Consider the following 15,381-nt stretch of genomic DNA (forward strand, 5'->3'; position numbering starts at 1 on the left):
GCCCCCCCTCTCTCTGTCCCTCTCTCATACCTCTTTGTCACTATCAATAAAGCATGAAAAACGTCCTCCCAAAATCCTAAAAAAAACCCAACAAAAAACATTTTTCATCTATTTTTGTAAATTGAAAAAATATTTGGGTATTGGCCTTTTGGATCAAAAACAAGACATTTAAGATGCCACTAAGGGCTCTTAAAGTTGTGGAGTTATTTTTTGCCTCTCACTAATGATATACAAGGCATTTGTATAATCTTTTTACCAGAGATTGATTTATTAATATGTGGTACCTGAGTCTTGCATTGCACTGTTTTGATTTCGTTTCTCAACCACTGATTTGAAATTTTCTTCTGAGCTGTATTTCTTTTTTTCTCACATTTTTTTTCTGTGTTTTGTGATTTTTAAGTGTACAGCACTTTGTAACGTTGGTTTTGATAAGTGCTATATAAATAATCTTTGTTTTTATTAGACTAAACATTTAATTGATTGATTGAGAAAATAATCTGTATGTTAATTGGAAATGAAAAAAGTCTAGTTTCAGCCCTAGTAACATTACCTTGTTCTTTATTTTTTTTCTCCACTACTTAATTCCAGTATCCTGGTGTGCACTGGAGTTCCGATTGTTGGTTTATGCCCTACCGGGTTTTGGTCTCAAATAGAAAATCTCCAAGTATGGATATTTTCAAAAATAAGCTATGTTCCAAAAAAGAGAAATTGTCTACCGGAGAACTGGACAGGATCCACTGTTTTGGAGATATTACATTATGAGCTTGGGGTCTGATTTCTTTCCTCATGCTTGACAGACAACATTTTGTAAATTTAAATGAAATTTTCCCGAAAGTATCCCCATGGTTTTGATCCTGTTCATTTTCAAGCCATGTATGGGAGTGAGAGATCACGCCATTAAAAAGGAAGGGTGAGAAGTTTGGGCCTCTTCGTGTCTGTAGTGTAGCTGGAGTATTTAGCTCTGAGAGGACGAGTGTATGCTCTTGCGTTGACTTTGTCATAGTTCTCTGTCAACCTTGGTTATGTAATTTATGTATCAAGGAGAAACTGACCCTCATAGTTCAACCAATAACAGGCGCACAGATGGAGACAGACAGACGGACAGACAGATGGACACATACACAAACATCAAAGGGGGGATCAGTTTGTACCTCGCTCCAGTTCTGTGTGTGTGTGTGTGTGTGTGTTTGAAATATGTTAAGCTGCTATTGATAACACCAATGCTATGAATGTAAGGGAGGCTGTTGTTTGAGGAAACGATTTGCACGGCTTTCCTCTGTCTCGCTGTACTGTCTGTTCTTGTCTCTTGTTTGCTTTTTTCTGCTGTTCTCTGCCTTCACACGCTCTCTCTCTCACTCTCTATGTATATATAGTATCTCTTCATATCCTGTCTATTATCTCTATTACGCAACACCAAGTACACACTTTTGCTATCTGGAATATCAGTAGAGATGCCAACTCTGTAAAATGCCTTGATCTGTGGCGGATCAAAAAGCCACTTTGCAGCCGTTCAGAATGGTTTAGATGGCGACTGTAATTCAACCCAGATGCTGACATTGCTATGTCATAATGCTAGAAGTGACTGATAGCAGATTTTCACGCAAGGCATGCACATCCTGGTTCGCGTGTAGCAGGGGAGTAACAGATAAGCAACTGTAAAGCAGCAGGGTTGTTTGTCAGTAAGTCATATACAGTAGATTTTCAGCACAATTGAAGTATAATAAAGAAAGATGCTGCATCCTCGCCAGCTTCAGCAGTGATTTTCGGTTTGTGACACTCAGATAGATGGAATTTTTATCATCTGCATTTCCATTATGAAAAGTCAAAGTCCCTCTCCAGACATGTTTTAAAGTACTTTAAAATACTCTGCTATTTTTTAATATTCACTTATTTTCTTATTATTTTTTAACCTTTTTTTGTAAAATCTAATGAAAAAAACATCAGATTTTTGTATTTTTTTTAACTGACAATATTTCAATACTTTTATCAATTATTGTTTTTTTTTTTACTTATAATTTTTTAGCTTTAGCTAGCCATAAAATGTTTTCAACGACAAGAATAAACTTTAAACCACAATTACATTTTGGTACCATTCATCTGCATTATTCAGTTTGTAGTATTTGAAGGAACAGTGATGCAACTTTTACTAAAGTTACATCTTTCCTGTTTCTTAGAATAAATAAATAAGGAATAATTTGAATAAATAAGGATGTTAACTGTCTGAGGATGGTGCATTGCATTTTCACAGTAACCCTTCTAAAACTCAACCCTCCTCATGCCCTGCTCCTGTCACACAGGAATGTATCAAGTGTTGTGCTTTCACTCATATTTCGAAAGAGAGAGATATGTGACAGAGATATGTGACCATAACACTATTACACAGTAAGTGAATTTGAAATTATGACAACCAGATTTTTCTGAGTGTGACAAATGTAGCATTTTTATCAAAGACTGTAGGTTACATGTTAAAGGAGTGAGTTATGTGTGTGTAGGAGCTCTTATCTAAGCTGTCTGTGTATACTCAGTGTTAAACTTTATACGGTATGTGCCTGAGGTTGATATGTGAGTATCCTCATAGCTCTTCTGTGTTAAAGTGTCTGCATTTTCTACATGAGCAGCAGGTTTTGGTTGCATGTGTTATGTATGATTTCTGTAATGACATGGGACGAAAAATACTTTTACCAGTGTTTCACAACATGAAACCAAAACTCTTCATGTGAAACTGAGTACTTTGTTACATGTTTTTCAGTGTGTCTGTATTTAGTCACTGTGAAGTCAGCCTGTGGTGGGCTTTACAGATCCTTACATAACCCAGTAATAGATCTCTGGGCCAGGGGGATGTTTTTACCGCCTGCAAGGGGGTTAGGGAGTTTTAGTGTGTGTGCTTTTATGTGTGTGTGTGTGTGTGTGTAGGTGTGTGTCTGTGTGTGTGTATGAATACATTCATGAGGCTTTAACACATAGAGACAGACACTAGAGAGCAAGAAGCAGCCAGATTGAAATCGGATATATTCCTGTATTGTGTGTGTGTGTGTGTGTGTGTGTGTGTGTGTGTGTGTGTGTGTGCGTGTGTGTGTGTGTGTGTGTGCATATGCGTGCGTGTGTGTGTCAGTCGCAGAGAATGTGAAAGGAAGCTGACCCTGATACATATCTGGTTCTTCGTCTTTTTGCGCATGCTGGAGGGCAGTTAGCACAGACACAGAGGGCAGCTGATTCATATCTTGTTTGTGTGTGTGTGTGTGTGTGTGCGTGCATGTGTGCATGCGCGTGCGTGCGTGCGTGCGTGCGTGGTAGTGTGTGACCAGCTGGCATGGTTCTGCACATACATTACCACTTTAGACACGGCTTGCCATACCAGACTTTAAGAGAGATAACACAAGTAAGACCACACACACAATAAAGAGTTTCATCTGACCGTCACTTGGCTCCGGACCTTGTCTCCTGTTTGCTGGGTTTTAACGCACCAAGTAAACGCCTTGTAATAACACACTAACACACTTACAAGTTGTCCTTGGCACATGAAGTTAACCTTTGTGTAGATTTTACAGTGAGAGATGTCTGCAGTTATATGTGTATATAAATATGAAAACATGCATCATAGACAGATATCTTATCACAACAGAGGGCTCCTTTTTCTTTTTTGACTAAACATATAATCACAAGTAATTCAATTCTAAAAAAATGAAAATCTAGAAATATAATACAGACTTTTGTTTGTCTGTGTTTAATGAATAGTGAAGTCTTAACTCTCCTGAGTTCTGGGGCGATAACGCTGGCCTTTAAGAGTATAAAGGTCATTCTTCAGCTATGGTCCATTTGGTCTGGAAACTTGTAGAGAATTTGAAACATATTTAGAGAAATGTTTTGATACAATATTTGCAGTCAAATAACAATGGTATTGACATTTCTATTACCATGTCTTTTCCATCACAATAGACAAAGTGATGGAAATTACATTTTTTAAAGGGAAAATAATTATACTCGTTAGGTGCGAGGCAATCAAAAAACCAAAGTGTGTCCAAAATCTGGCTTAAGGACAAAGGCAATAATTGAAAAAAAACAAAAAAAACAACGTGCAGTTGAACAATCATAAATAACTTTATATCATCTTTGATGTGATAGTAAATATTAGAAATAATGCGTAAAACTCTTTATCAACAGGTGAGTTCATGGGTGACGTGGCTGGTCCTGACAGCAGGGTCCATGGAGGAGAAGAGAGAAGTTTTCTCCTACCTGGTCCATGTCGCCAAATGCTGTTGGAACATGGGAAACTACAATGGCGTTATGGAGTTCCTGGCTGGACTCAGGTGTTTAATTTATACTTACATAACTGTATGTATGTAGAGATGCATGTAATTCATTTTCTCCTTTTTCATCATCATTTTTTTGTTTTGAAAAAAAAAAAGGCCTGCTGAAACTCACAAAACATCCCATTCCACTATCTGATATTTGAGTTTTACTTTGTCCTCCAGGTCCCGTAAGGTGCTGAAGATGTGGCAGTTCATGGACCAGTCAGACATTGAGACCATGAGAAGCCTAAAGGACGCCATGGCTCAGCATGAGTCTTCCTCTGAGTATAGGAAGCTTGTGACCAGAGCACTCAATATCCCAGGATGCAAGGTAGGTTGTAGTTTGCTTGATTTCTTACTTATCTGACCAGAGTGATATAGTAAAAGCTATAATGGGATGTGTTTTTCTCTGTCCTGTCCCTACACCAAAGGTGGTGCCATTCTGTGGGGTTTTTCTGAAGGAGCTGAGCGACGCGTTGGATGGGACAGCAAGCATCATCAGCCTTAAACCACCTGCAGATAATCCAGAGGACTCAATAGAGGTACAATAAACATTTAGAAACCTGCAAACATATGCACATCTCATATAACTGACTCAAGCAGTAACACTCAGACATCATATAAATATATTCATCTTGCTCTGTTTATCGTCCTCTCTGTAGTTTGTGTCCGACTACAGTGGCCAGCACAACTTCATGTCGCGGTCTGGTCCAGATGGACTACACGTCCCAGACAAAGAAGCTACTGTTAGCAACATCCTCCAGATTATCAGGTACACTACATCCTTTGAAAAGGTCAACTATGGAGTGACACTGTTTGACACACAAGTGTGTGTCTTCTTCACTTTGCACTGTTTGTTTCTTGTGCTTGCTGTTTTGCTGTTTTTCTTCTTCTCTTCTCAGATTTTCTTTCACTTGACTCTCGTCTGATTTTCCTCTTTCTGCTCCTCAGATCTTGCAATCGTAGTTTAGAGGCAGAGGATCCTGATGAGGCGTCCACTAGTCCCTCTTCTACTGGGCCATCCCCTGCATCCAGAAACAACTCCTTCAGAGACCGCTGCCGCAATCAGTCAGTATCCCTTTTCCCCTTGTTTACGTTTTGTTTACCCCACAGATAGAGTTCCTGCATTGAGTAGCATTAGGTACAACAGAGCAACTCTGGAGCTCCTGAAAAATAAGTGTCTTGCTTTAGGACACTTTAGAAGGGTGAATGTCTTCTATAACAGGATCTTACATCCATCCAGCTGAAGGACGATCTGTGGGGAGTGTTACATAAGTTGTGAAGCTTGTGAGACACACAGTCCAGCATCAAATGGCACATAACATATGACCCAGTCCATCAAGACATCTGGACATCGTGTTCAGTTGATTGCATGCTGCATTTTTTGAAAACTATTTATTTAATTTTTCCTTTTTGAGAGAGCAAAACATTTCCAACACAGAACCTCAGAGACAAAAAAGGGGGGCACTGCAGTGGTTTTCACTGGTGTTAAACTCTGTTTCTTCATTTGGTGCTTTAAAGAATATTTCAACCCAAATATTTAATCTCTAGTAACTATACCCTGTCTCAGTTTGAATATCAGTAAAATAGACACCTTATTCCTTCATCTTAAGACAGCCTTTTACATTTTTTGATAAATAACACCTAAATCAAAAATTCCAGCATGCTATTTCTATGGCCAAGAAAAAAATAATCGATATATAGTACGATATCAGTTGGACCAACATGTTTACATGTATTTTAAAGTCCAGTTTTAGTTGAACTAAAACGATAATTTGACCTTATCTAACGTCATGTGAATGCACTTTCATTTAAAACATCTCTCCCAATTTATTGTCTATGGAGCAGCTCCACACTTTATAACCTATGACATTACAGATTAGATTTTTAGCACCCTAGTTTTTGGATTTGAGTGAGGGTTGTAAATGTTTACCAATAATGTCTTGTCTTAGACATTAATGTCTTAGACCATAGGAATAACATGTTGGAATTTTAAGGCAAACTGGAGAGATTCTATTGTTTTCACTGTGAATCTTTCTCCAAAAGGTCTGTTTTCAAAATGGAGCTCTTTGTTTTGCTGTTCCTTCACAAATAATGTCTTATAGACAAAGTGAAATAAAATGGTCTGAACACTGCCATGCTGTGAATGATTGGTATGAAAAAAATGATTACTTAAACACTACGATACAGATGCAATAGTTTCCTTTGATAGGAGCATATAGTGTGTACTATATATTAAAATTATACATGGATATTTTGCATTTACAGCAACAATTCTGAGGCTCAATGAACCAAACATTTTACTGTAAATCATAGTGTCATGGCTTTTTCCAAATTTCTTTCCCAGCATCATTGTCCTTTATAAACACCGGCACAAGATAACAGGGTTTTGAAGGAAGACATTTGCAGATTGTTATTGAGATGAGGTGATGTTCACGTAAACTCCTGTGTCACAGAGATAAAAGATAACAGGTTAGTTTCCCTTTGGGACAGGAAGGAACAGACCTCTGGTACTTTTCAGCACGCTGGTGGCAGGTAGCTAATGGCACAGGCTGGAATTTGTTGTTAGAAAACGTATTATATTTCAAGCCTGAGCTGTGGTGTTTGTCCTAAAAAGACCTGGATTATCTTCTCTGTGTTTCTGGACACTTTTCTTTGACTCTGAGTTATTATTTCACCTTAGAGCTCAAGATAACAACTCTTATTTCATTTTGGCTCAAGGTACAGTGTTCATTTGTCTGTACTGGGATGCAGATAAATATTATCCTTCTTACCCAAAGAGGTTTAAGAATTCTTTTCCCGTGTTCCTGACCTTTCCTACTTTTTGCTGTTTTTCTTTTCACTGAAATCTCTGTCCACTCTTTATTTGTCTCATGCTTCCTTTCCTCCTTCTTTGTCCCCTTCTCCCTTTCTAGCTCGCATTCATTTAGGCAAGCACCAGAGTCAAACCGTGTCTTGTAAGTGGTCATTACAGTGTCAGGAGTTTGATTATTGCAGACTAACACAAGGTTTAGGTTTCAGTTTCAGAAGCTCGTTTATTAGTCAAGGAATGTGCAATAACAAAAGCATGAAGCTTTTTTTTTGCTTGTTAAACCAATACCCACATTACAGAGCACATTTTTGTGTCTTACTGTAGATTCAGGTCATTTTTTACTTTTGACTGGGCGTCTCCTAAATAACTGCTTTACCCCATTTGCTGCAGAAATTAAATGTTGAAAATGATTTACAGAGTCTTGTGTAAATCAGTACACTAAAACTTGGAAATTCAGATATTAAATTTAGTTTAAAAACATTTTTCCTGATCCAGCACTGCATCTCTGTGACTTTGCATCTTTAGATTCATGGTGGGGGATTTGTCGGATTCAGAGGGCGACTTGTCGTCTGAGCCGGTGGTGAAAGAAGTGGAGTTTCAGGGGACTGAAGAAACACACAGAGCTTTCAGCCATGGCACTGAGCTCATTCCCTGGTAAGAAACACACACATACAGTATATACACAAACACACACACAAACACAGACACAGATGGCTCAGCAGACACTTTACTTCCAACTTTTTGTTTTTTGTTTTTTTTTTTCAGGTACGTGTTGTCTCTTCAACCAGACATTCACCAGTTTCTGCTGCAGGGGGCCACAGTCATTCACTATGACCAGGACAGCCACCTCACAGCTCGCTGTCTGCTGCGACTGCAACCTGACAACACAACACTGACCTGGGGTAAACTTTGACAGAGAGTCTCGTTATAATACACAATTCATATAATTTTCAGCAGTAAGACAGTTCACCATCATTCTTTTGAAAGGATTATGTAGAAGAAGTTATTGCTCAGGTGAATGTGTTAAAATGAACTTGAATGACCTGCTTTGTCATCAGTACAATTTAAGATGAGTGTGTTTATATCTCAGGGAGACAAGCCCCATTTCCTCTCTCATAATTACACTTTAAACAAATGGATACCAGGCATCCATCATATTAAAAAAACTATTTCCTGTGTCATTATTATGTTTCAAACATAATTTAAATGTGTTTATCCACAGAAGGTAAGCACAATGTCTTTTGTAGCGTATACAGTTTAAGCTGGTTGTAAATGTTGCTCAGTTTCCTTGTCCTTTACTTCATTTCAAACATATCGTAAATGTGCTGATTTATGGCAGGTAAGCCTCAGAGCGGAGGGGCTTCCTCCACCGATCAGCCACTGGGATTAGGACAGATGGTGGTAGCGGGACTAGCAGAGGGCCTTTTGGACCTGGCAGTGGTAAAGGTTTGTTGAAAAAAATGAAGCTATATTAATTTAGTATTTACATTGTGGAAATTTTCATCTTAAGTCTCACATCTAATATATTGTATTTTTATTTTATTTTTCTTAATAAAATAAATAAATAATACCTTATTAAAAATATGGTCATTTAAGTCTCACAACTATCAAACTTGTATTGGATGACAGTTGATTTATCTTGTCGGATTTTTTTTGTTTGAATAGCATTTGACAGTCATGATTAGAATAACCATAATACTGTGTTTATTTGATTGTACAGGCGGTGTTCCTGGGTCATCAAGGAGTGGATGTTCATGCTGTATGTTTGCAGAACAAGCTGAGTCAGCTGACAGTGGAGGAGAACGGTCTCAGCCTCCTCTATGGTCTCAGTACCACCGACAACAGGTCAGTGCTTTGCCTTGAAATCCACGTTTTGAACAGCAGTACATTGTTATACTGGTACATTGGCAAAACACCTCTTTGTTTACTAAATATTTCAACTAATCTCCAGACTCCTGCACTTTGTGGCCCCAAACCACACAGCTCGGATGCTCCATAAGGGCCTGTCAGAGTTGGTGAATGCAACAAGAAAATTAAAGAAGTTTCCTGACCAAAGGCTGCAGTGGCTGAGGAGGCAGTATGTCAGCTTGTATCAGGTAAAATCTGGACAGGATGATCTTTCAATGACAATAATTTTCTAGTATTATTAAGTATTATTGATGTATCTTTAAACTTGAATTGCCATGTATCAGCTACTAAAATAAAAGCTTTTCAGGTTTATTATTTCTCTTTTCTTCCCCCATTTCTCTTTGTCTGATAGCTCTAACGTTCACACATTCCCTAAAACATTTTGAAAAGGCCTTAATTCTCCAAGGAGTGAGAGGAAAACTGAGGATCATGCCATTTGAAATTGTGCCATTAGTGTATTATTTTGAGAATGTTTCATTTTGGTCATTAAACTGTCTACAGCACACAAAGAATTATATCTTTGATTCTTAGATAAAAGGGAGATTTTGTATGTTTGCCTTTAAAATAAAGGACCTTGCCTATCTAACCTTTGGATGCCTGCTTCCTTCCTGTCTCTGAAATCCTCTGTGTCTGTGTGCCTGTCTCTGTTAGGAGGATGGCAGGTACGAAGGCCCTACACTAGCTAATGCCATTGAGCTGTTCGGTGGGCGGAGGTGGAACATGGGTACAGGTGGAGTAGAGAAACCTGCTGCCCAGAAAAACAGCCCTCTGGGCATCGAGAAGAGCAAGAAGAAGAAGAAGGTCCTTGTCAGGGTCAGTACATGAAAAAGTTAATTGTGCCTTTTACACTACATTGAGGTCTTAAGACTATTGTTGATAATGAATTAAGAGGGAAAATGTCTTTAGGTAGACTTGTGATCCTTTATTTACAGTATACCTAAGGTCAAACCGCTCCACCATTTTTTGTATGTTGCAGTGCTTAACAATAGACTAGATTTCTACTGTTAGACCACTGGTTTGACATGTCAAGAGGCTTTACAGAGCTCCTTGTTTTCATCTGTTTTCTCTAATAATACAACTGTTAAGTCCATGTCCCTTACACATATGTCAAGCCTCTGGTCCATTTCACACTTCAGTCTTGAGTAAAGTATACTCCTTATTATGCCTCATTTAAATGCCCTTATTTTTAACATAGCGTGTGTGTTTACATGCCCAACACAGGGAGACAGTGGGGATGCCACAGATGATGAGATGGTTTCCAGGAAAACACGAAGTTGTAAGGAGGGGCTATATCGAAACGGACCAGAGTCTGATAGCATCGACCAAGAAGATCCAGGTGATATTTAATGGAGCTATTAAGAATAAAAGTTCAGCAAATGTATGCCAAATGAGGATGCAGCTAGATTATTGCTACCACAAATACCAACAAAACCTAGGCCAGACATTTGAAGAATAAAACAATCTAAAAAGGACATTGAGATCTTAACAGATATTTGTATGGTGCTTTATTAGTCTGTATGATATTTTTTCACCCTCACTTCTCTTTGACCCCACAGAGGACAGCTTCCCTGGACCATTCTCCCTCTCATCCAGTCGAAGTCCTGGATTGCTAGCCTCTTCCTCCTCCTCTTCGTCTTCCTCCAGCATGGTGGGGTCCAACCATTCCCGCCCGCAGTCTTCTCCGATCCTCTCGGGAACTGCCAAGTCACAGCCCGGGTATGTACCGTACTGTACACACAGACTGGAGGTATAAAAGTCTTAGTTTGTCATTCAGATAAAGACATTTTGTCTCTTCTCTGTGGGCTGTAGGGCGTGGAGCAGCAGGTCATGGCACGGTCGAGGTAAAGGCTGTCTCAAAGGCTTTCAGAATCTCATGATTTCTGACAGCACAATGAGCTTCATCGAGTTTGTCGAGCTCTTCAAGTCATTCAGGTAGATCCTAGGTCCTGTTCATATAAATCAATATATATATCAATATATCAATATATATATATATATATGTAAGCTTGGCATGCCTAATATACTTCTAATGTACTTCTGTTTTATCTAAAAATGTGGATTTTTAGATAAAACAAAAATACGATATTCTACATACTACAAAAAACTACATTCAGTATGTATACAGAGCATTTTCTGTTCATTTTACCATCTCACTCCCTCTTTTTATACAATGATTGTGTTCTTATCAAATGCAGTCAAAGACTGCATGATAAAACAAATTCAACAAATGCTTCTCAAGGTTATCATGGCGGGGCTATTTTCCAGGGAGTCTTGTCTGTAAAATATTTAGTTTCTATAATATTTTCCCTGTCAAATCAAAGGAAACAATGTTTTGCCTCGATAAGCAGTGGATTATTCTCATACCAGCCCTCCTACATTTCTTAGATTGCAGTTCATCCTCTCATCTGCTGCCCAGCAGCTTCCCTTTAAATTCCAAAGCCACGCAGTCATAAAGCCATGAAGTGAAAAGACAGTACTTCAGCAGATCAGCCTCTTAAAAAACATGCCTATTTTTTAGATGTCTGAATATTGTTTGTCCAGAGGCTAATTGACTTCTTACATCAGTTTGTTATTAAAAACATTGAGGAGAAAAGAGAAGATGAGGTTATAACAACAATAGTGGATAAAATGGGACTTTTCATTTGGCCTTTAAATTAAATGTAAATGCAGAAGAATCTATTTAAAATTGGGCAAAATGATCTAGAATTCAGGCTGTCTTAAGTGCAAAAAACTTCAATCAGGTTTTTAGAAAACTATTTTGTCTCCTGATCGAGCACAATGCCACTGAACATTTGTGTCTGAGGTGTAATATTTGAATAAAAATAAAGTGAACTGCTTGTCAGTCAAAGGTGGGTATAATGAGACTTGTGCTTACTTGTGCTTTGTGTTATTTTCTCCACAGTATCCGAAGCAGGAAGGACCTAAAGGAGCTGTTCGACACCTTTGCTGTCCCCTGCAGTCGTTCAAGTCCAGAGTCTGCTCCTCTCTATACCAACCTCAGCATAGATGACAAAGACACGGGGCTACAGCCAGACCTTGGTATAAGAATACACAGTTACATTTATTTATGTTTTCAGTAGTCACACAAGCACCAAATTGTTTCTTGTCTCTTTCTTTTTCTTCTGTACTGCTGCTTAATCTCTTTGTCTCCTCTTCAGACTTACTAACCCGCAACGGTTCCGATCTTGGCCTGTTTATCCGGACGAGGCAGCAGATGTCTGACAACCAGAGGCAGATCTCAGACGCCATTGCTGCAGCCAGCATCGTGACCAACGGGACCGGAGTGGAGAACGCCTCACTAGGTGTACTGGGTCTGGCTATCCCTCAGCTCAATGACTTCCTAGTGAACTGTCAGAGAGAGCACCTGAGCTATGATGAGATCCTCAGCATTATACAGGTAGAGTCTGCGAGGACTATCTGAACAAATGCAAGGACAGCACAGAGAGAAGGATAAGAAACGCCTGATGTAGATTTGTGAATATGATTAGATGAATGGATAGAATGAGGTTGAAAGAAACCTCAGATACAAGGAAGGAAAAGGGATTATAGATCGATAAAGGTAATTAATGGTTTTATTCTTTCCTCTTGCAGAAATTTGAGCCCTCATCAAGCATGAGACAGATGGGTTGGATGTCGTTTGAAGGCTTTGCAAGGTATAGAAAAAAAAAATTGCAAATCAATGTTGGCACACACAATACAATCACAGCATAAACTGAATTAAAAACCCACATCAATAAATAATGACATTATCTTTTGTATTGTATTGTATTATATATCATTAAACAATGGGAGTTAACATTTATATTTTAAATTTATGTTTTGATAAACATCCTAGTAATTGCTCGTTAATTAAATCAGTGCAACAGCATCATATATTGTTAGCTAACCGTCCCTGTCTCAATACCAGGTTCCTGATGGATAAGGAGAACTTTGCTTCTCGTAATGAAGAATCCCAGATAAATCCAGAGGAGCTGCAGTACCCTCTGTCCTACTACTATATTGAGTCTTCTCATAACACCTATCTGACTGGACACCAGCTCAAAGGAGAGTCCTCTGTTGAACTGTACAGTCAGGTAAGTGAGCCTTTCTTCAGTTTGAAAAGGATCTTAATGTTCTTCTGGATCCATAAATCTTATTGTACATTTTCTGTATTCAGTCTAGAGTTGGGTACAGTGTACATTTGAACTGGTCACAGTACCTGGAATTTGGAACCTGTAAACGATGTTACTTTTTTACAATACTTAACAGTCTCTGTAATAACAAAAATGTAACCTCAGTTGTTAAAAAAAAAAAAGTCAAAACTTTCAGCTGTTGGGCAAAAGTGAAGGGAGAGTTTGTGACATTATAAGCCACCTAGGTTCTAAGATGTAGAAAAAGAAATTTGCTCAGTGCCTTTTTATCATTTTTTATCATTTTATCATCAACCTATTATCAAAAAAAAGACTTGAAGTGTTAGATGCATCAGGTTGCAGTTATGCTTGTGAGATGCAGTTGAGATGTGAGCCTGCGTGGAGACGCATGGTGCGCCACGTTCTGGCTGCCTCTTGGTTTTTTGTTTTTTCTATTCTTGTCTGGATTAGCTTCAATTTGGCACAGATGATCTGCCGTAAATTGATACTTGGTAGTGACAATGCAATTTGGTTGGTATCCTTAAAACACAGGTTTGTTACCCAACCCTATTTGTGTCAGATCACTGATGGTCATTTTTTCTCCAGGTGCTGCTGCAAGGCTGTAGGAGTGTCGAGTTGGACTGCTGGGATGGAGATGATGGCATGCCAGTTATTTATCATGGACACACGCTCACCACTAAGATACCCTTCAAGGTAAGAATTGCATATGAATAATTAAATTCGGAAAAGAGATGTGAATTGATTGAATAAAAGAATCAATCACTGGCTCCTCTTACTTTCCACTATTTGGTGAAAGTATCCGGAGCCATATCGCCAAACAAAATTGCACTGCTGTATGTTGCTCTTGAGGGCAATATCAATATTATTTATTTTTATGTAAAAGAAGTTCGATTAGTGCAAGCCCTCAAACAGCTTGTGCTTTATAATGGCTCTGCACCAGCGATAGCCGATGCCAGAGGCATTGCATTTTTGTGTTGTCCGTCCATGTTTCCCATTATTGTGAATGAAATATCTCAAGAACACTTGAGGGAATTTCTTTAAATTTGACACCCACTTGGACTCAACAACTGATTAGATATTGGTGGTCATGGGTCAAAGGTCAAGGTCACTGTGATCTTGTCTTTCTCATTCTTGTGAATACAATATCTCAAGAGTACTTTGGCCACAAATGTTCACTGGTGCTCGGTGAACTGATTCCATTTTTGTGGTCAAAGGTCAAGGTCAATATGACCTTGCATCTGTATCCTTATTGTTAAGGTCATTGCATCCTCATAAAACATGTTTTTGGCCAAAGCTCAAGAATTCCTGCATTCATTATGACAACATTTCAGATAAACGTCTATATCGAAAAGTCAAAGGTCAATGTCACTGCGACATCATAATGTTCTGCAAAACACTTCTCTGGCTATTGTGCAACATCATATCTCAGAAAGAGAAGGGGAGACATTTGGTCAGACACTGAACTGATGACTTTAATCTTGGGTGCCCACCTTTGTGCTTATATAACTGTGATTTTATATATCTTCTGTGATGCTGGGGCAAAGATGTGTGTGAAGCATCTGTTTCCAACAGACGTGGATGTAAGAGAAACTTGAGTGGCGCACGGTGGCATACAACCACAAAGCGATAATACTAATTTGATAATGTTCCTAAGGGTTGTTTTAATAAATTCCATTAGTATTTGTTTCTATAGAGTTTCTTTTATTGCCATATACTTGACATTGAGTACTATTTCTGAGAATTCTGTTTCTAAGAATTAAATTTCTCCCATCATCCTCCAGGATGTGGTGGAAGCAGTTAACCGGTCCGCATTTGTCAATTCGGACATGCCGGTCATCCTGTCCATAGAGAACCACTGCTCCCTTCCTCAGCAACGCAAGATGGCTGAAATCTTCAAGGTATGACAGTCACATTCTTTAAACTTATGTCTAAAGTTTAGACTCTGCATTAATATACTAGAAATTAATTCCCATATCACTGTCTATAGTTTTGTGTGATTTCCATCGATGGTTACTTTTTTTCAGATTCTTTTTTCAAATTCTGATTTGTGGGAGTCATTGCTGTGTGTAAAAGATGTTACCAATGAGAAAACATTTTTTAGTCATATCACATATTCCATGGTGCTACCTTCTCGTGCACTTTGAAGGATGGATTAATCTGCATTCTTTTCTGGGGAACTATTCTTTGACAAAAAACTTAATTTTAGTGACTGGTACAACCTCACTCTTTCAGGTGGGATTGT

The 15,381-nt window shown here is 38.5% G+C and overlaps 1 protein-coding gene across 2 annotated transcripts in view; it reads left to right on the forward strand.

The window, feature by feature from the left end:
• plce1 (phospholipase C, epsilon 1) overlaps positions 1 to 15,381 on the forward strand; it is a 107,355-nt gene that overhangs the window by 67,749 nt on the left and 24,225 nt on the right. Inside the window, exons 11-31 of one of the 2 annotated variants that reach the window (XM_088069773.1) lie at positions 4,162 to 4,307; positions 4,473 to 4,620; positions 4,721 to 4,831; positions 4,952 to 5,061; positions 5,241 to 5,357; positions 7,205 to 7,246; positions 7,627 to 7,755; positions 7,867 to 8,003; positions 8,441 to 8,547; positions 8,822 to 8,946; positions 9,053 to 9,197; positions 9,661 to 9,822; positions 10,231 to 10,345; positions 10,566 to 10,725; positions 10,819 to 10,941; positions 11,912 to 12,048; positions 12,168 to 12,406; positions 12,601 to 12,662; positions 12,917 to 13,082; positions 13,725 to 13,832; positions 14,921 to 15,037. In XM_088069773.1, the coding sequence (XP_087925899.1) occupies positions 4,162 to 4,307; positions 4,473 to 4,620; positions 4,721 to 4,831; positions 4,952 to 5,061; positions 5,241 to 5,357; positions 7,205 to 7,246; positions 7,627 to 7,755; positions 7,867 to 8,003; positions 8,441 to 8,547; positions 8,822 to 8,946; positions 9,053 to 9,197; positions 9,661 to 9,822; positions 10,231 to 10,345; positions 10,566 to 10,725; positions 10,819 to 10,941; positions 11,912 to 12,048; positions 12,168 to 12,406; positions 12,601 to 12,662; positions 12,917 to 13,082; positions 13,725 to 13,832; positions 14,921 to 15,037 (2,706 nt within the window). The remainder of the gene's footprint in view (positions 1 to 4,161; positions 4,308 to 4,472; positions 4,621 to 4,720; positions 4,832 to 4,951; positions 5,062 to 5,240; positions 5,358 to 7,204; positions 7,247 to 7,626; positions 7,756 to 7,866; positions 8,004 to 8,440; positions 8,548 to 8,821; positions 8,947 to 9,052; positions 9,198 to 9,660; positions 9,823 to 10,230; positions 10,346 to 10,565; positions 10,726 to 10,818; positions 10,942 to 11,911; positions 12,049 to 12,167; positions 12,407 to 12,600; positions 12,663 to 12,916; positions 13,083 to 13,724; positions 13,833 to 14,920; positions 15,038 to 15,381) is intronic. The other variant, XM_042507637.2, reaches the window with a different exon arrangement.

The sequence above is a fragment of the Plectropomus leopardus genome, chromosome 19 (assembly GCF_026936395.1).
Source record: "Plectropomus leopardus strain MGB_pleo_1.0 chromosome 19, ASM2693639v1, whole genome shotgun sequence".
NCBI lineage: Eukaryota > Metazoa > Chordata > Actinopteri > Perciformes > Serranidae > Plectropomus > Plectropomus leopardus.